This window comes from Argiope bruennichi, chromosome 2 (assembly GCF_947563725.1).
Source record: "Argiope bruennichi chromosome 2, qqArgBrue1.1, whole genome shotgun sequence".
In the NCBI taxonomy this organism is placed as follows: Eukaryota; Metazoa; Arthropoda; class Arachnida; order Araneae; family Araneidae; genus Argiope; species Argiope bruennichi.
This window is the reverse complement of record NC_079152.1, coordinates 91,534,850-91,556,107: the sequence shown is the minus strand read 5'-3', so window position 1 is coordinate 91,556,107 and position 21,258 is coordinate 91,534,850. Positions and strand designations below refer to the sequence as shown.

General features: G+C 26.6%; 1 protein-coding gene across 2 annotated transcripts in view; it reads left to right on the top strand.

Annotated features, from left to right (window-relative positions):
- The window catches only part of LOC129958535 (band 4.1-like protein 5), a 70,144-nt gene extending 48,970 nt beyond the window's left edge, over positions 1-21,174 (top strand). Inside the window, exons 2-17 of one of the 2 annotated variants that reach the window (XM_056071078.1) lie at positions 2,553-2,657; positions 3,084-3,126; positions 5,000-5,078; positions 5,294-5,391; positions 7,044-7,164; positions 8,079-8,166; positions 8,259-8,417; positions 9,129-9,298; positions 10,310-10,489; positions 11,378-11,688; positions 12,601-12,792; positions 14,959-15,052; positions 15,274-15,336; positions 15,419-15,479; positions 16,266-16,688; positions 19,729-21,174. In XM_056071078.1, coding sequence (XP_055927053.1) covers positions 2,553-2,657; positions 3,084-3,126; positions 5,000-5,078; positions 5,294-5,391; positions 7,044-7,164; positions 8,079-8,166; positions 8,259-8,417; positions 9,129-9,298; positions 10,310-10,489; positions 11,378-11,688; positions 12,601-12,792; positions 14,959-15,052; positions 15,274-15,336; positions 15,419-15,479; positions 16,266-16,688; positions 19,729-19,932 — 2,391 coding nt within the window. In that variant the 3' untranslated portion in view covers positions 19,933-21,174. The remainder of the gene's footprint in view (positions 1-2,552; positions 2,658-3,083; positions 3,127-4,999; positions 5,079-5,293; positions 5,392-7,043; positions 7,165-8,078; positions 8,167-8,258; positions 8,418-9,128; positions 9,299-10,309; positions 10,490-11,377; positions 11,689-12,600; positions 12,793-14,958; positions 15,053-15,273; positions 15,337-15,418; positions 15,480-16,265; positions 16,689-19,728) is intronic. The other variant, XM_056071085.1, reaches the window with a different exon arrangement.
- Positions 21,175-21,258: the final 84 nt, after the last annotated feature.

Here is a 21,258-nt window from a genome sequence, read left to right as displayed (position 1 = left end):
TTTGTCGCTTCGCTCTTAGTCGCAAAATGTCTTTTTGAATGTATTATCAGAAACGCATCTTTCTATGAATTGAATACGCTTCGAAAGGTTAAAAATAACTTGGTTAACTTCCGAATTTATTAAGTTGCAGAATACTGAGAATTCTAGATATTTTTCTATCCTAAATTTGAATTCTTTTTTTAAATAAGCATTGATGCATTTTTGCATCTTAAAATTGTGCATCTAATTTCCGAGACATTATTCATGGCCAATATTTAAAAATAAATACTGGCGTTTCCTTTCTTAAATATTAAATGGAAACTCCAATCAACACTCTTTCACCATCATTTAACCTTGGTATTGTCAAATAATTTTATTTCAAAGGGAATGGATGATCCATGTGTTCTATTTCTACAGTTTTGTTCTTTTATTTTAGATTTATCTTACTAAATTTTCTATTTTGAAATGCTGAATCAAACATTCTTAGTGTTACAAATGCTATCAGGTTAGCTTTTCAATTTTAAAAACGGTAATTCTATTCTTCTATTTCCTTTTCCCTTTTGTGGAAAGTAGAGCAGGCCTTGGTAACTTCTTTTCTCTTGAAAAACAGATGATTTTTTGTTATCTCCTAACGTTGCTATTCTAAATTCTTAAAATGATCCGATATATCGATCAGGTAAGCCATTTTATGACTAAAGGTTTGACCTTCAAATAGTTTTGATTAAATACCTTCAAAATCCTGTAAAAATGAAAAGAAAAACTATGTGAATTTAATTGGTAGAAATGGCTGTGAAATCTTATAATGTGTTTTATAACATAGATGAATTTTACGAATACTTTTTTACAAAAACTAGTCAAAACTCAAAGGGAGTTTTAACAAATAAAAATCTCCACTATGCTTTATACTGGAAAATCACACAACAAGTAGTTTAAATGAGGTTTTATGGAATATTATATTATTTTGTTATTACTTTCCCTTACCTTTCCTGGATAGCGACATTATTACTAAAACCACTCTTGTTGTTATAGGATTTAATATGCTTATATAAATTTTAATTCATCTATTATAAGAAATTGGAATTAGTATTTGAGTCCAGTAAGAGTTCTATGAGCCTCATTAAATGTAATATGAGCCTGATTAAGACAAACCTGGTCTTAGATCTCTCCCCCCCCCCCTTGATTAGAATGAAAATTTGTCGAAATGTTGTTGGTTTCAAGGTACCGATATGAAGCGAAGTGATACAGTTCTAAACCATAGGAAAAGTCCCCAGATGGCTTTCCTGTAGACTCAAAAGGTTGCGCGTTCACCACACAAATAGTCAAATCAAATGTTAAAATAAAGTAAGCCGCGAATTCAAAGCGAGTGTTTAATGATGAAATCAATATTTAAAGAAGCGTTTAATATTATTTTTTATAAAAATTGTGCATCTAATTTCCGAGATATTACTTGTTGAAAGCGGGAGTTAAAATGTAATAAAATAATAGGAAGAATATTAAAAGGTAGAAAAGTAGGCTTCAATGATTACTTTTCGTTCGCACCTCTTCCTGGTTTATGGGGAGAAAGTTGGAAGTGAACATGTGCTGTCGTGCTGTGTGACACCAATTCAGGTTTTACGCAACTGTAGTTTTAATAGAAACGACAATAAGTGAAATAAAAAACATAAAAGGGGAACAAGTTATGTATATTTAAATGATCGGAAAAGATATTTGAATTATTTTCTCATTTACAAACTGTTCTGAGTCTTAAAATACCGAAAAATTCTCTTTACTTTACTATAATTTGCAGTTAATTTCAAACAGTTTTCTTTAATATGAACATTCTATTCTAGTTGAATGATATTATAGCCAATACATTAACAACCTTGCGTTTCGTCCCTCATGCCCATGGAAAAAATATAATAAATTTATAATTAAGTTAATTTACAAAAGTGTAATTTTTCGTATTTAAAAAAGGGGGGAAAGCTTTAAAAATACATATTTGTATTCCAATTGTCATTGCTTGTTATCCATATGCACATAACTATACATTTAAATTTGTGAATAGACTAAGTGAATTCAGTCCAATTCAACTTGTAAAATGCTTGAAAATTTCGGAAAACAAATATGATTAATGCAAATTTTATCTGAAAACATTTCATAAAATCAGATTTATAGCTATTATATCTCAAAATATTTGTTCCAGGTTTGTTTTTCCTCTTGCTCTTCTCTTCTTACATTATCTTTTTGCATATGTCGCAAACAAACCTATATATATTAATTTTAAAACAGTACTTAATTATTTTTTTTAATTTCAATATGTTGTGATTTTAGAAAAATTTATTATTAGGATATTAATCTTCATTTAGAGAAATTTCACATTGCTTCTGGCATAGAAATTCTTAGACTAAAATTTAATTATAAGATCATTATTAAGTGTATTGTGTGCTCATTCTATATTAGTTTTCCTAGAAATGAATTTTTAATGTTGCAATAAGAATTTATACACTAGTACAAAGGTAGTAGATAGTACCTGTGCAGGTTCTAAGCATTGCAGATTACTTACGTTTTTTTTTTTTTTTTTTTTTCCTATTTAGAAACGAGATTTGGGGAGCGCCTTGTATGAGCAAGTTTTCTACCATATAGATCTGACCGAAAAAGATTACTTTGGTTTGCAATTCACAGATGCTAATCATGTACAAGTGAGTGTTCCACTTTAATTATTGTTATTGTGCCTGTTAAGAACGTGTGTGTGCGTGTGCGTTATTACTTTTAATCTTGTGAAATAAATGTGATTGTGATAATTATAAAATCTATAAACTTTTTCATAAATTGAATGAAATTAAATGATTTAAAAAGATTGTACTGTAATTTAAAATATTTTAGTTGGTTTTGCAATCTTTTAAAAAGATCAAGTTAATACATTTTTTTTTCTGATAAATGGAGCAACTAATTGATTTTGTAATTTTTATTTTTATTCAGAATTCATCTGTATTTTAAAAAACGGCATTTGCATAAGCATTAAGTTTTTTTTGTTTGTTTATTTGAATCTTTTTCTTTTTGGTGCATAATCCTTTTTTGAATTTAGAAATTTATTAATTTTGAAAACATTTATTTTTTTAACATAGCATTGGTTGGATCCCACAAAACTGATAAAGAAACAAGTCAAAAGTAAGTAATGTATATTTTTTTTGTTAAATTTTTATTACATACTCTTATATAAAATCTCTTATATGATCTTAAATGATTACTTCAAATACTAGATTTATTTGCTAGATTTATTAGAGAGTGTAAATATCACAAAAAATAATTTAACTTATAAATTATAACAGTATATAAAGAATCACAAAAAAGTAAAGAAACATCTTATTTATTTAAATCACTAAAAAAAGTGTAAATATCACTATTCAATCTGTGGTACTATTACAAATTTTTGAAATGTGATCTTGAAAAACATAATGCATCCATTGTACTGTCATTAAGCTTAAAAAGTAATTTTGTTTAAAAATTACCAGCTGTCGAAAACGCTCTTTCGGCATATACTCTAGTTGGTAGTACTGTTAGCAATGCGTGATATACTTTTTCCAAGTATTTACTTCTAAATCCCTCATCTTCGAATAAATCGATTCCTCGTCGGATGGTTTTGGATATAGCTGATATCTGTATTGTATTTTGGTTCGTTGATTTTTTTTTTTTTTTATTTATCGCTAATTCTAATTTTTGTTCATGACACAATTCCGTTTCACTATCGACATTAGTGTCATCATAATCTTCGATAACTGAATCGAATTCTTCTGAATGTGGATAGGTTTGTGGGTAAAAAATTGTAAGAAAATTTACTATAAAAATCAGATTTGAATTGATTATTTTTTTTCTTCTTTTTCATTTTCATTTTTAAAATCATTATAATTATGTAAATACCATAAGATATTTTCTATTTCGGTATGCCTTTCTTCTGTGCGATTTTTTAATGTAATATATAATTCTTCAGATAGTGATGTGTGCTGTTCTTTCAGTGACTGCAACATGAAATTTATTGCTCATTAGCTGTTAATAAATTAGAATCCCTCCGACATAATGCTTGAATTGTCAGTTTTAATGGAAGTAGAGCTGATATAATTCTGGATATTAAGTCAAATTCACTATCTGAAAAATTAATTTACAGGTGTAAGTCCATTATTGCCTTTTGGATTGGATTTCGCAGTTTAAAAAATCGTTCTATCACTAGGAGTAAACTGTTCCAACGTGTTTTAGAATCTAATATTAACATATATTCTGTTTTATTTTCAATTAGTATATATTTTAGTAATGTATCCTTTTTTATTGGGAAACGTTTAAATATCTTAGCAATTTTTCGACCTTTATAAATTATAGGAAGTAATTCTTGATGGGTTAATATTTTATCCTCATTAGCAATATATTCTTCAACAATTACATTGTCTTTATCGTCAATGTCACTCTCACTCTCTTGAAAGTTGGAATCCAAAGTTTCTATAACCACAGTATTTGGATTCTCCTGTTCTTTATTTTTTTGGTATAATACATCTATTACTCCTAATTGAATTCCATGTGCATAGTACAATTGCTGATTTGCACCAATCAACTTTCCAGCTTTTTTCATAACTGTTGCTCCATCAGCCATTATGGATACAATATCTTCTTTCGGGGATATTCCATGTTTTGCTAATTTAGATTTAAGCAATTAATTAAGCCATTAATTGGCTAATTAATTTCGCCCATTAAGGAGACATAAAAACAAAAAAAGTATACTATTTTGCTATGTTCGCAATCCCTGAAAATATAGGGGAGACAATTTAAAAAATTTAGTAAATACCGAAAAACCGGTATTCGGTATACCGGTATTGCAATCCCTACTTACTGTGTATATTTAATCTGCTTGTTAGCTCTTTCAATTCATTACCACTTAATGAAATATTTGATATATTGATAATAGAAGTGCTGAGATAACATATATACATTTCATTTCTTCTTAAATAATAATAAGAAATGTAAAATTCATTCATGTTATTTTGCTTATTTTTAGTTGGTCCTCCATACACATTTCGTATCCGTGTAAAATTTTATTCATCAGAACCAAATTCTCTGAGAGAAGAATTGACAAGGTAAGATATTATGTTTCTATGTATGTTCCAATTTTATTTTATCTTGTAAATAAAGCTTCATAGAATTTAAATAATTTCTTGAGTTGGTATTTCAGTTTAGCATTCCTTTGAAATTTAAATGAAAATGTACAGTTTTTTTTATAATAAAGAAGTATTGCTTTTATATTTTTTTTATTAATAATATATTGATATTTTACTATTGTTATTTTTATTAGGTATTTATTTTTTCTACAACTGAAACAAGATGTTTTATCTGGTAAATTGCCAACACCTTACCAAACTGCTGTTGAGCTTGCAGCCTTTGCCTTGCAATGTAAGTAATTTTCTGATATTTATACAATTTTGACTAAATCTTATGTCAATTGTGCTATAAAATGCTCTGTTTTTTGTTTGTTTTTTTAAATGCGAGTTTTAATTTGCTTAAAACCATCTGGGACTCTATATGTATTTCTAGTTGTTTACAGTGGTTGACAAATTTAATATTTTCTCTATAAAGTCAGATGTAAGAAAAAATACTTATTTAAGAGTTTTATGAGAATTTCCTCTTTCCAATAACTTGATACTGCCTCTCATTTTTAAAATTTAAATATAATAGGTTTAATCAAAATATTAAACTTTTTTACAGAACATAATAAATATTAGGTTAAAAAGTTCTCAAATTGTAGAAATCTGTTTATTTTCAATACATTTTTAAAAGGTATCTGGAAAAGATTATGCAATTTTGTGGCATAAAGAATTAAACCCCATAAATTTCTGAGTGTTATCTAATTTAATTTTATTTGCTTGGAACTGAAATATATCCTGAAAATGTATGATACGAAATGCAATGGTTTTCCCTGTAGTCTTAATTGGCTGATGGGTCTGCATCAAGTTCAATGAAAAATAAATATTCAGTACATTAATGTTCATGTAGCTTTTATTTTAGGAGCATAGACTGTATGTTTGAAAAAGTCAAAAAATTTACTCGATAGCAATTTTTATTTAAGAATAAAATCTGCAATCTTTGCTTTATAATATTTCTTTGTGTGTATTTAAATCTTTCAATATTAAAAGAGGACAATTGCATAAAATAATTTGGACTCAAAATAATTTCTTAAAGAAGTAAGAAATATCAGATATGTAATAGGATAGTCTCTCACTTTGTATTTATTACTCATTATTTTGTTAAGATTATTTTTAATTTTCTAAGTAAACTGAAAGTTATCTAAAATGATTAACTTGTAATGATAAAACACTATAATATATATTATAATGTGTTATGATTATCAATTATATATTTGTTTACATGAATAAACAAAATGTCAATTTTTATGTCTTTATATGAATGTTAGATACTTATATATTAACCACATGCTATAACCACACATGGCCAAATTTCAGTTATAGAAGTATTTATAAGTATGTGACTTTTGATTGATTACTGGCACATGGTTAATGTATAAGTGTTGAATATTAATATAAATTTACAAAGTATGTCTTTTAATCGAATATTAAGCTGTGATATTAAATCTAGTGTTTACTTCCATCCATTCTTATATGATTGAAAATAAGTTTTCTTGCATGTATTTATTGTTATTACATATATGTAATTTATGGTTTTCTTTAATATACGTATAGCCAAAAAGAAAGATATTATTGTAGCAACTGATTTTACTTTGTTAAAATATTTTACTTCATACTGGATAATAATGTTTTTAACATTAGTTTTTTTTAACTCTGTTTTTAATTGTTTTTTTTTTAAATTTTAATTGTAAATATATTTTTATGAAATCCATAGAATTTTTATTATTTTTGAGGCATTTAAAAATGTAATATATATAGTGCTAAAAAAGAATGAATATTAAATTTACATGAAGTTTCTGAAAGAAATAATTTATTGATTTTGTAATATTTCAAATACTATAAATGTATCTTATTTCATTGTATCTAACGTGCCTATTTTCATGATAATTATTTTATTTTTAGCTGAATTGGGAGATTATGATCCCGTCCAACATACACCTGGTTTTGTTTCCGAGTTTCGTTTTGTACCAGACCAAACTGAAGAAATGGAAGTTGACATTTTAAATGCTTATAAAACTTGCAAGTGAGGCAACTTGTGCAAATTTGTTTCCTTTAGTTTAGTTATTTGTCTCTAATTAATGTATAAAAATGTTACAATAAAACTATCTTAACTAACTTCTAAAATATTAAATGTATTAGTTTGTTATAAATAAACCATTAATTTTCTTTGCTTATGCACAGTTCTTGTCTATTTTATTCAAGTATCTGCAGATGGCATTGGTATCATTTTGTAACTTACGTATTTTCTTTAGAACAAGTATTTCTAAGTTACTTCATCTACAGCAGCTTTATGAATGTAATTCATTTACTGTTTAAAATTCATATTTACGTTTATTTTATTTTATTCAATGGCCGAATGAAAGAAACCATTTTAAATAACAATGTTAGTTTTTTTTTTTTTTTTCCCCTCCTCTTTTCTTATGAATTTCTAAAAAAAAAAAACGTGGTCTTTTTTTTTCAAATATATACAAATCACTGTTGCCACCAATCTTACTAAAACTTTGCTGTTTGTGAACATTTACCATGGATTTAGCAATATATTAATCATTAATTATGAATTCAAATAAAAACTTTTTTAATTATTTTTTCACATACCATTAGTATTTTGACTTCATTAAAGAATTTCATTTATAACTGATGAGTATTTTTACTTTTAAATGCTGTTTTTATGATACATATTTTCTTTTACTATGAATTTAAAAATATGTATTTTTCTTCTTAAATTTGGCGAATTTGTCATTTTTAGCATATATTTTAAGAGTTGCTTTTTTTTATGACTTAATTTGAATTTTTTTACTAAGCTTCTCTTTCTTAACAATATGTCACTTTAATTTTTTTGTTTTTTTCATGTTTTCCTGGTTTATATAACGTGTTCAATATATATAATGTATGCTATTTATAGGCATTTAAATTTATCTTTTAAATATACTTTCCTAGGGGTCAAACTCCTGCTCAAGCTGAACTTAACTATCTTAATAAAGCCAAGTGGCTTGAAATGTATGGAGTTGATATGCATACTGTTTTGGTGAGTTTTCTATAGAAAAAACTTTTTCAGATACATAAATATTAAAATTTATAGATTTTAAGAATTATGTCAATGTTCTTCTCACTTTTTAGGGAAAAGATGGAAATGAATATTCTTTAGGCCTCACTCCAACAGGAATTCTAGTCTTCGAAAACACAAATAAAATAGGTTTGTTTTTCTGGCCAAAAATTACAAGATTAGACTTCAAGTCAAAAAAGTTAACTCTTGTAGTAGTTGAAGATGATGATGAAGTAAGAAAACTTTTATTGCAAATTGTTTTTTCTGTTTTGTGCATATTTTATCCACAGTTTAAATTCTGATTACTCTTTCCCTCTCCCCTCCCCTTAAAACTCGAGGGATGTTATAGCCTGATATCAAATTCATTTGCAAGTCTAGATGGTTATGAATTTAAGGCATGATTCCATTTTTTAAAAAAATATCCACAGAATGTTCAGTTTTTAATTAAATTATTGAGATCGTGATCTACATTTTATAAGGGGGTAAAAGTTTGAGTAGGGAATTGTTGTTTGTACCTCCTTCTTATCAATTGGCCCAGCTCTAAACTATGAGGGCCATCCTAAAATAGACCTTATAAATTTTAAAATAAAACATTAATTTAATTATATTTATTAATCCATAAATTTGCATAGTTAGCATACTTATTTATAAAAGATATTTAAATTATTTTAATTGGAAATTAAAATGCTCGAGGACTTAAGAGAAGTGATAAAGGGAAGAATACTTATGAAGTGTCCATCTAATGCAATAATTTCTATGTTTGGCTTTTAGATATTATAAATCTTTTAATTTTTATAAAATGCATTAATCTGACTTTCATGCCTCAATTGGCTTTATTATAGCAATTTTTTTAAAAAAATTTTATAATAAAAGAAATTTTTCGATATTTTTATTATATAGCAGGTGTAACCTTCATAGATTTATCACTGTCATTTTTGTTTTAGGGACATGAGCAAGAGCATACCTTTGTGTTCCGATTACATAATCAAAAAGCTTGTAAACATCTGTGGAAGTGTGCAGTTGAACATCATGCTTTTTTCCGCCTGAAAGGAGCTCAAAGGCCTCCGACAGGAAGACAAAACTTCTTCAGAATGGGTTCAAGATTTAGGTATAGGTATGTACTTAAAAAACAGTTTCAGAAAAAGCATCAAAATACATAGAGCTGGTGTTTTATTTTCATGCTAAGTATTATGACTTTCATTAATGCTCATTTTTTATTAAAAATATCATTTTTGTTGTATATTTTCTATTATTCTAATTATACATAATCTCTGAAACTTTATGTAGCGAAAACAGTACAACATTATTTGATACAATGCTGACACTTTGTGCAGTATTGTTTTATGTAATTATTTAATCAGATATTGTCTTTTTTAGAGTTCAAACAGAAGGATAAAAAAATAGTTTTTTCTTTTAATTCTGAAATCTTATATATAATAATAGTAGTTATTTATTTGTTTCTATTATGAGCATAGTTCTTGAAGTCCATTCTTTTATGCCCTATAGTGTTACCGTTTTTTTTTTTTTTTTAATCAAAATCTTAGGAAGGCTTTTATGAAGTACAGAAGTCATCTTTTCATATTTATTCATTGAAATGTTTGTTCATAAATTTCTAAGATTCCATTTCAAAAATTGTCCATAAATATTTACAAGTTTGTACTTCTCGCTGTAGATTACCATTTTCATCTGTTGGTGACAACTCTTTGGTATCTTAGCTTTTCTGTATGTTAATCTTTCATGTAGTTATGCTAATAAATTACAATAAAATGCAGTTCTATGAGACTTGCTTTTTCATAGATTTATTTTTAAGATGATTTTGAAGTATATAAAAAAAATGTCAATTAAATACTTAATGTCAATTTATTTACAGTAGAAATATTTTGGTTTTTGTCAATAATTAGTTAGCCACAATATATTAATTCTCATTCTGAAATAAAGTTTAAATAATCATTGATATGATTATTTAAAAAATTGTATTTTTCTGATTAATTATCTTAACTGTGTTGTCTAGAATTATTTGGAATCTATTCAATATCTTTTTTTGGCTTTTTTGTTTTCAAGTTTCAAATTGCTTCATTTATATTATGTGTTTCAGTTTTAAATTTTGTACTTCTTTCCTTTACAGTGGTAAAACAGAATACCAAACGACTCAAAACAGAGCTCGAAGAACTGTACAGTTTGATCGCCGACCAAGTCAACGCTATTCTCGCCGGCCCACTCATGACCGCAGGCGAGATCGTGAAAGAGATAGAGAAATTACTGATGCTCTTGCTGAAGCATTGAGAAATGAAGACAGGGGTTTAAGGTAAATTGTTTTGTTTTTCAAATGCTTTCATTTATAAAAATAACTTTTATGGCTAAAAGAGAATTACTTTGATTTAACATTAAGGTTGCAGATCGTTTCAAACTTCACTTCAAAATCGTGGGGTTTTTTTTTTTTTTTTTTTTCCAATAATTTTAAAGCATAATGTTCATTAAGCAAATTTACGTCTATTCATTTTAAATGTAAAAAAATGAGGATACGATTATTTATACTTTTAATACTTAAAGGACTCATTTAAAATTGCTATTTTTATTCTACTCAAGTAGAACCCTTTTTATTTATTTCAAATGATATTATTTCCCCTCATGAATAACCAACTTGACTTCACTCAGTATAGATTCAAATTCATTCTGTATTCATTACAATTAATTTTGTTAATCCCACTATTATGAATTGATTCCAGACCTAGATTTATTTTCCATTAGCAATATTTTTAATCTTTTATTGGATATTAATTCACATCTGTCTTTGCTAAATTGAAACATGAGTGGATATTGTAAGCTATCATACAAAATGTGCATTACAAATATGTACTTTATTTCACTTTTTCAGTGCTTGTATTTCGTGAGCAAAAATACATTTCCATCACTTTTGAAATACCTTAAATTATTATTTTTAAGAATTCATCACTATCTTTTTCTTTACTTATTTATTTAGAAATAATTACTCTTGAAAGTTGAAAACAATACAGTTGGCATAGAAGTAAATTTTAGAATAACATACATGTTTTTGCTAAATACCATTTTGTAGGAGCTCTTCTACATGTTCTTTGCAATAATTTTCAAAATCTGTTCTGAAAAAATATTTGTAGTAGAAAATCATTTCTACATAATATTCCATGTTAGTAACCTCTTTATTCTGATGTTGTAGTGCACTTCCTTTGCCTCCACCACAAGTGGATGCAGCAAAAAGTGACCTTGATGCTTCTACCAAGACAGTGACTGCTCAACCATCTTCTGTTGTGGAAGAAACTGTGTTGGAGCCATCCACTTCTACAAATTTGAAGAACTCTGTTCCTGTATCAAATGGTACTGTTAAAGAGACTGCAGAAGATCGTTTAGATAACCTGATTAAGTCTCTAACAAAGGGAAAACCAGCTGCTGAAAGTGTTGAAATAAATAACGAATTAACATCTCTGACAGTTAAAAAGAAGGAATTAAGTGAATTTGTTGATGTGGCAGGTATATATTATGACATTTTTAGCATTAACTGTGATTACATAATAAGTCATATTAATTGCATTCTTTAAACAAATGTATACCTTATAAAAAGTGATGAGCATTTTCATTCAAATAGTTATTTTATGAAAATCATCTTGTATTTAAGATATTGAAATTTTATATGCATTATTAATGTTCAGAAATAAGAAAGAAAAAAATTTAATCCCAATTAAAACAATTAACAGCGAACTGAAAGCTTCAAGGGAAAATATCCACAGTGCAAGTTTAGTTACTGTTCTGGTAATCAAGAATGTATCAATATGGACCCTATAATGACGGTTCAAGCAGCATCAAAAGTTTCTGTACCTTTTAAAGAAAAAAATAAAAATTTATTCAATTTATTCAAAAATTTATGTAATAATCAGCACTTTGGGAAATATTTTAAATTCTTGTAAAATTGTTTAAAATTAGATAAATTACTGAACTTGCACAAATTAACTTGTTAAAATTCAAGGATTGTTTTAAAAATCAACACTTAAAGAATAATGCAAAATATTGAATTTTAAAGAAAGCTATCTTATTCAACAAGTTTATCAATTCATGATATCTTAAATAGAGATAGGATTTTTGAATTTTGAAAACCCGTGGTATTTTCATTACAATTTTAGCAAGATGCCATCTAAGATTTAATTATAAATATGGGGAAGAAAAAACTTTTAAAACAAACAAAAAAAAAACCTGATTAAAGCATATTTAAACAAATTTTATAATTATTTATGCTATATGTTTGTAATCTTGTATATTTTGAATGATATTCTTTTTGTCACCTAAATAAAAATTGAAAGAAATTTTAATAATAATTTGATTTTGGTTCAAATAAGTCTTTCTATCTGTCAATATTAATGTGATATTTATTTTTATTTCTCTACATAGAAGATGATGTTTTGCTTTGCAAAAAGAGTAAAGAACCTGTCCCTTCTACTTCATTACAAGCAGGGTTGAATAAACAAACAAATGCTTTGAAAAATAATCAGATGAAAATTTCTGGTGGAGCAAAACCTATTCCCGTTGATCAGATGAAATGTAATATTCTCAAAGCTAAGTTAGATGAAGAAATTAAGAAAGGTATATTTCATTGTAATAAATACTCTAAATATAGATATGGTATTAATAAATTATACAGTGATTAACATTATCTGTATTAATATTTTTTAAATATTCATTGTTAATGTATTGCATTATGCATAAAGCTCTGCATTATTGCTGCTATTAATATTCTCTACTGCTAAAGATTCTCAATTATTCTGTACAAATATGATTAAAATAATCTAAATACATATGCAGTGTTTGCAATATCACAAAACATCATATTTCATATATTTAAAAATAACTTTTCAAAAAAACAACAACACTTGCCTTCTTAAACATTATTATTCTGAGAACATTTTTATTATCATGTTGTCATTCACAATCTGCATAAAGTTGTCAAAATAAAGATTATATTACTTGTAAAAGTTTTATTACTCCTCTTGCAAGCAACATAGTTGTGATACGAGAAAATAATTATTAATTTCACTCGAATACATGCATTGAAATAAAATTCATAAATGCTATCTATAAAATAATTATACTCATTAAATCAAAAAGTTAATTCAACATTAAATGTACTTATAATATTGGTAACCTGCTGGGAAAGTAATTCTTCTCCCATTTCATACTGTTTTAAATTTTGAATCCTCCATATTTCCATTCCCGCTTAATCAAGTGTTTTGTTTTCCTTTATTTATTAAGTTTCTAGAATGTTCTTCACCTGTATTTAACAGATAAGCTTGTTTCAGTCAATTGACAGAAGTATTGATATTCTCGTTATTCTCACTACATAATACTTATTATTTTTGACTTTCACAATAAAAATTCTTTCAAATGAGTTGAATTTGGAATATGTAGGCTGAGTTATTTGCAATATCATAAAACATCACTTTTCTTCTGTTTAAAAATAACTTCAAAAGACATTTTTAAAACATTATTATTCTAAGGACACTTTTATTACCATGTTACCTTTCGTAGTCTACATAAAGTTGTCAAAACAAAGATTATATGATGTGCAGATGTTACACATAAAAGAGAATTAGATTGTATCTACTATAGAATAATCTTTGGAATCGGAAATTAAGGCAAGACATGAAAAAAACTGATAGCATAGCAAATTGCTCCCTTCCCCCTTTTGAGTAGTAACCATAAAATGATAGATTTCCATGGATGAGCATTTTCTACTTCACCGAACAAAGAAAACCATGTATGCATTTTGGACAACTTTTTTTTATTCAAATTAATATTCAATACAAATTTGTAAACTGTCTTAGATGAGATTTCAAACTATTATCTTTGTAACAAAATCTCATACTGAATTTCATTTATCAAATTCAGTGAATATTTCAGTTACACATTTGTATATACTTGAATATACAGACCAATGGATGGTGACACTATGTTGAATTAGATTCAAAATATGGGGATGGTTTACTCTTCAGATGCTAAAATTGTTTAGTTTATTGTAAAGTTTTTAAGTATTGTGTTAACTTATATTCAAACAAACAGAAAAATTTCCTGACAATAAATTTCTTTCATCTAGCTCAAAGCCTTTTTTACTTATCTAAATCACAGAATTATAGATGTATTATTTTTTTTACTTAGAAGATATCTGAAAAATGTTAAGATTTATCAAAATTTCAAGGTTGAATTTTTTACATTTACAATACTTTGTATGCTTCATATATAAGAAAATAAATTGTTACAGAAATGGAGGGAGGAATCAACTGTATTAAATTAAAGTGAGATACTTTAATTTTTTGCAATGTTCCCATCTCTGTGTGTTTTTGGGTATAATTGATAATTTCTAAGATAAATATGAGTTTGCTTCTTGTATATAATTTAGCTGGAAGTTTAAGGCAGGAGATGAATTGGAGGAAATAAATACAAAGAAATTCTTTTATTTGATTAAATTAAATTTCCATAATTGTATTTTTATCAAGAAAAGACATTTCTCAATTAGTTATTTAATAGGATTTTGTATAATTAAAAAGATTTTAATTCAGAAACAGCAAAATAAGTAACTTTCATTACAATTAAAATAGAAATGCTTTTATTAATATTACATATTGATTCTATACATTACCCTTGTGAGTTACAGCTTAGAAAAATTCTCTATTTAAAATAACAATCAAGGTTTCTAAAATGTGTGCGTGTTAAATTACTTTAAAACTTTTTTTAATCCTCTTTCATTTCTTACAGTTTCAAGTGAAAAAGAACCCCTGGTTGTGGATTTAAAAGAAAGCAAACTTCTAGTTGATATTGATTCTGATAAAACTGCTGTACATCTAAATGGGTAATAATTTTATCATCTGTTACAAAAGCTCTGAAAAATAATTTGTTCTGACTTTTTTACATTTTTTTATCAATAGCAACTACAGTATTTCAGTAACAATATAATAAATGTCTTTACAGATTTTTGTTTTATTTTTCTGTAATTGACTGTTTATCAAACAAAGTTATAAAGACATCACTAGTTTAAATTGTTGAAGATTTTGTAATTTTTGTCTGTTTCAGTGAAAAAGTGCCTGAAGATTTGAAGATAAGTTTACCTTTAAGCTGTCGGGATAATGTTTCTTTGTAAGTAGAAGTTAAAAGAATTCTTCTATAAAAGATAATTTTTCTTTTATATTATACTTAATTTTTGTCTTAAATTTTTTAGGGAAACAGTTTCCAAAAGAAAAGGCAGCCAAGCAGAAGTTGATGCTTCTAAGTTTCCAGTTGTAAGTAAATATTTTTCATCAAGTTAAATAAATATACTTAGTTATATTTAGAGAGTAAACAAAATTGATAAATTTTAATATGGGCATTTTAGAATTTTCTTTTCAAAGGAATCGCCTTTTATTTATATTCCTGATAATATAAAAATATGTTCATATTCATTTTTTTAATCGTTATATAAGAATATACCTGGGCAGCTAAAGAAAATAAGGCATAGTTTGGGTATATGTATTTTAAAATATTCTGAAAAATTGGACAAAAGAAATTTTAATCTGTGGGAAACCTGAATTTATTATTGCTAATATGTTGCAAATCATTGGTGCATTTCTTTTTAAAACTTTTTTTGTTAGTTTCAAGAACATATGGCCCATCTGCCTAATTAGATGAGCTCCCCTTCCCTTCATATCTTTGAACTGTAATAGAGAAGGGTCATCTAATTAGATAATACTGTACATCATTAGTTTGAGCAGAAGCGAACATGTTAATGTTCCTTTGTGTGTATGTCTCTGGTTTCGAGAATTGGTTAAATAATCATGCCATGAGTGCAATAATAATTTTTAAAAGTTAAGAAACTCTGCTTCAACTATTAGTCTACTGTATTTTTATATGAATTTCCTAATTTATATTTAAAAATTATACTGGGGATACATACATTTAACAAATGAATGATAAATAGCTGAAATTCTTAATCCTTAACTTATTAGGCATCATTTTTCATTCCATAAATATATAAAAAGAATTATGCTTGTTGTTATTGTTGTGTTTATTATGTTCATTCACTTTAATAGGTCACTACCAACAGGACTTTGGAACTCCCAAAACAGGAGTTTCAAAATGAAGATAATATCCCCTTAATACCTATTAAAGCATCTATTCCTACTATAACTCCCACTTCTGCACCGTCTTCTCCGATTACAGAACAACCTGTTCAAATTAATGGGGCTTCTTTAAATTCCACTAATCCTCCCAAACTAACACACAAATCAGTCGAACTAACTAAACTTCTTGAGGATGCAGTACAACAAATGAAATCAATGCATTTATCTACCATTTCTGATACTAACAGTGGTAAAAAGTCTCCTCAATCTCCTTCATCTGATAATTTTTCTTTTAAAATGCCTAATTCGACAGAAATTAATGCTTCAACTAAAATTACTAACTCAGAAATTGTTAATAATGAAGAGACCAAGGAACCATCACGTGTGGTCACCGTAAGTGTTGTTGTTTTTATACATTTTTTAAAGCTGTTTCTTTTAAGGGTAAAAATTCATTTTGTATTTCAAAACATAGAATAACTTAAAATGTTGGTTTAAAAGTTTTAAATGTAAGTTATTTCAGAATATGGAATTTTAATTTATTAATTTATTTTCATTAAGAGTTGTCTTCAATTATATGTGCAAATTTTTATTTTCTAAAGTCATTATTTGATTATTTCTGCTATGTTTCTTAAAATACTTATAGAATGCATTTTCATACAAAATGAACAAATATGAGAGTTATCCCAATATAATTAAGACGGTTAGGCCTCTTTGAAAACACTTCAACCAAGTAAATCTCAGACTGTCATGAAAAGTGCTTAATATTCTCAACACTACGCACTTTTTCTTTTTGTTTTGTTTCCCTACATGTTCAGTATGATAATTCACAAGCATAGTTATTAAAGCTTGTTTATCAGAGGGGGGAAATTTCGAATCCAGGTTGAAATAGATTCAACGATTCTAATGCATTATAATTCTTAAAATAGCCTCTTTTTTTTTCCCCCCCATTCCCTCTTTCTTCAATAATGTGCATAGCTGTTTATTGGAATAGTTATCTGGAAGGACAGTCGAAATTGTGCCATCCTTGTTGTAGCTTGAATTTTTTTTTTTTTTTTTTTTTTCTTAATTTCTTAAACATTACAAAAAAAGATGTTTAGTGTTTTAAGTATTGAAGAATTTATTTAAGTTATGCCTGGTAAGTATATGTTTAACCTTTTATATGTTGTTAAAAAAGAATATTCAGCTTGGTTCAATTAGAGGAAAATAAAAATACAGCATAATGAATTTGGTCACCAGAGAGATATATTGAACATGGTAGAAGCTGCTGTAAAAACACTTTCAGTGAAACCTCTTTAGTTCATTATACATTTGATTATCATTCTCATTAATATAGTTTTTTTTTAATAATTGCCTTATTAGGGGTATTTTAATGTACAATATTGAATTATAATTAATTTCAGTTTGTAATTGTGTTAGTTCTAAATAGTATGATGACACTGGAACTTACAGCCATAAGTTTATGATTGTGATTTCTTTTTTGGTGTACTAAATGACCCCATCCATTTGAAAATTATTATTTGTTGGACCAATCTCATCAAATTTTAGTTTTTAGTAAGGGAAAAAAAAAACAGCTAATTCTGGTACTTAAAGTTTGAAAGACATAAAAAAACGTTTTTCAAAACTTCTATTGTTTTAAACAATTTTGCCATTTATATATATATATATAATATAACTCAGAATTTTTGCCTCAGTCAAATCTCTTTTTGTATAAAAAGGTTTGTTCCAATTGAAATTTAGAAAGCTATTTCTTGGGTATTAGAGACCCACTAAGAATGGATCTTTCAAAATTTTTGTTATAAGTTTAATTTTAAAAACAGAATTTTAATGTCTTGTTGTTGTAACATCAAAGCATCATTACATAAAAATTATTTTTACATCATTTTAAAGGTTAAAAAATAGTTTTTCAATTATACCAATTTGTTTGAATGAATGCATTTTTTCCAGTTTTAGCTTTAGTAATTTTTGAAAAATTAGTTTTGGATATAATTTGTAATAATGATTTTTTATTATAATGAAATTCAAAACGATATCAATGCTTCTTCGAATCGTTGAGTTGCAATATATTACAACTATTACCACCTTTTCTTATTCGCAAAGATTTTTTTTGTTAATTTTTTTCTGATATCTTTTTATATAAATTTGCTGTCTCTCATACTTCAAAAAATAATTTTGACCTACATCTGTTTCAGTTATAATATTCAAAATACTACAAAAAAAAGCAAATTACTAATAATTTAGTATATAATAATTTGTTATTGATTTTTGTTGCTTCAATGATAAATTTCATGAGCTAGCTCTTCCATCCAAAATCATTGCTCTGAAAATGGTTCATGAAAAAAAAATTAATGCCTTATTATTTTCTAGTTTGTTATCTTCAGTATATTGTTGTATTTCATTGTAATTATCAATCAAAATTCTTTGGGTTACTGCAATTTATTTCCGTAAAACAAAATCCTTCTGACATTCAGAGATAGGTTGTTCTAAACAATGTGATTAGAATAATAGCACTGTTTCTTCAGCAGTTTATATTGACTACTCTCAAAGCAAGAATGTACATATTAAATATTGTCACAATTCATATGAAAAATCGGTTTGTTGATTTGCACTTAAATAAAAGTGCAAGTAAACATAAGTGCATGACAAGTGTCTATTGTCTTTGCTACCCATGAGTTTAATATCAGATTACCTTTTCAATTGTTTAGACACATATTTTGAATTTAAAGCTATTTTCTTTCCTCAACCCATAGCAAAATTACTTCTCAATACATTTGATATTATAAGCTCCCAATAGTTTTAAATTTCTTTGGTTTAACTGCCATATAATCTAATCATTAAATAAGCACATTTCTGGGGAAATTATCACTTCCACATTACTATGAGTATTTTTATAGCAATGTTAAAGCTGTTTCAATTTTAAATAATATTCTCCTATTGGTAGAAACTTTCATATATTGCTAAATACAAATTCTCTAACAGATAATAAATTTAAAGCTATAAGTCTTTTTTTCTATCCAATGTGTTATAAATGTTTCTGTTGCATTTTAATTGTGATGTTAGAAAACCTTATTAGCCATTGACAGTTCAGAATAAAAGCATTCTAAGCCTTAATTTTTTTTCCTTCGTTTTGACCCAGTCTATTTGAATACTTTTTGTTTCCTCCTCAGAACTAGAATGATTTTTTTAGTGTTGTCCATGTATTGAAACACTTTAGAAAAAGAAAAATGTACATACATTAGTATTCAATCTTTAAATCCCATTATTTCATTTTTGGCTCCATGAGAGGCAACATAATTTTATAGGACGATTGTAACCTTGATATTTTTTTAGAATGGGACACACTAAGGTTATGTCTTTTTTTTAACTATATATATTTAAGATATATATGTTAACCTTTTGTATTCTTCAACAATGTATAATAAAATTTTAATCATAGGAAACATCATTTGCTGGAGCAAATCCTATTACACGTTCTGTGTCTTCAGCTAGCAATCGTGATATTTCTGTCCAAGCAATTATGCGAGTAACTTCCAACGCATCTCAATTATCACCCTGGCATGTGGATAATAATAGCAATGGAGTTGTTTCTCCAGAAAATCCTGCCACTGTTCGTCGAACTGTGATGACCACTGAACTTTAAACTGTTCAGTTATTTGTAGAAATGTATGTATGAGAGAATGATTGTAAGGCTTATCTTTTAAAATAGTATGTTCAACAACTTTTCTGCCATGAATCACACTATTCTATTTCTTAAAATGATGATTGAAATGGGCATTGATACCATTTGTGTTTGTTTTTATTGCAATCGTTTTAATTACTGTTGAACATAAAAAATGAAAAACAGTGTCTTTAGTTTTTGGCATTTATTTTTACATTCAAAACATATGCTTTTTTGTGTGGCTTATAATGTTTTGCAGCTACTTGTGAGCATACATTTGAGTAAACAAATTGTTACATTCCATTATTAGATTCATGAATTGTAAATGATTTATTTTCAGTGTTTGTAGAAATTCATGAAAAAAAATTTTTGTGTGATTAATGTTTTTAAACTGAAAAATAACTGGTAAAAATATTTTGCACCAGTTTGGTGATTTTACTTCCGTCCAATTTTATGAATTTTACATTAATAATTCACTTATTAACAATACCGGTATTTTTTATTCTGTATACTGATTAGATGACAAGTTCATGTAGCAAATCTTAAAATCAGCAAGCTATTTAATGCAACAATAAAATTCTTAACTGTTTTCTCTGACATGCATTTTTTTTTTTTATAAAAATGCTAACAATTAATGAAATTTTTAACATTTTTTTCTAGATATCTGTCAAATAAAATGGTTTTTAAGCTGAGCTCTTAACAAAAATTTATTAACTGTATTTTCATCTATTATGTGGAAATGATTGTAAATGAGTATATTAAACTGTCTTCGTGCATTTCTGTATTAGGACGAGAGCATTTTTTACCATCATTAAATAGAAATGTTTTATTTTTCACTAAAAATTTAAATTTTTTAATGGACAAAAGCTTTTTACATGTTTACTTTTTTTTTCAAATTCTTGACTTTTATTTGTAGTTATTTTTTAATCATGTGTTCTGTTATTCAAGTATGACTTTTTTTTTTCTTTAATTATATCCACTTGTAGTTTGTAGTGATGTGCATATTATTTTGAAATGATTGTGCCAAGTTGTTTGCCATACATAATTATGTTGAATGTCTATTATCATATGTAAGTCATTTGCTTTGTAGTGTTTGATAAAGCTCACATTGTATGAGGTATTCTGTAAATTCTGTATGTTGTAAGTAGTTGTTAACATTGGTTATTTTATATGAAACCTGGAATCATTCCTGTTTGGAATAAATATTACTATAAGCATTTCAAACTGTGTCCAGAATACAATTATAACACAAGTCCACATTTACATAAAAAGAAGATCTTTATTGGTAACAGAAAATGAACATATAGA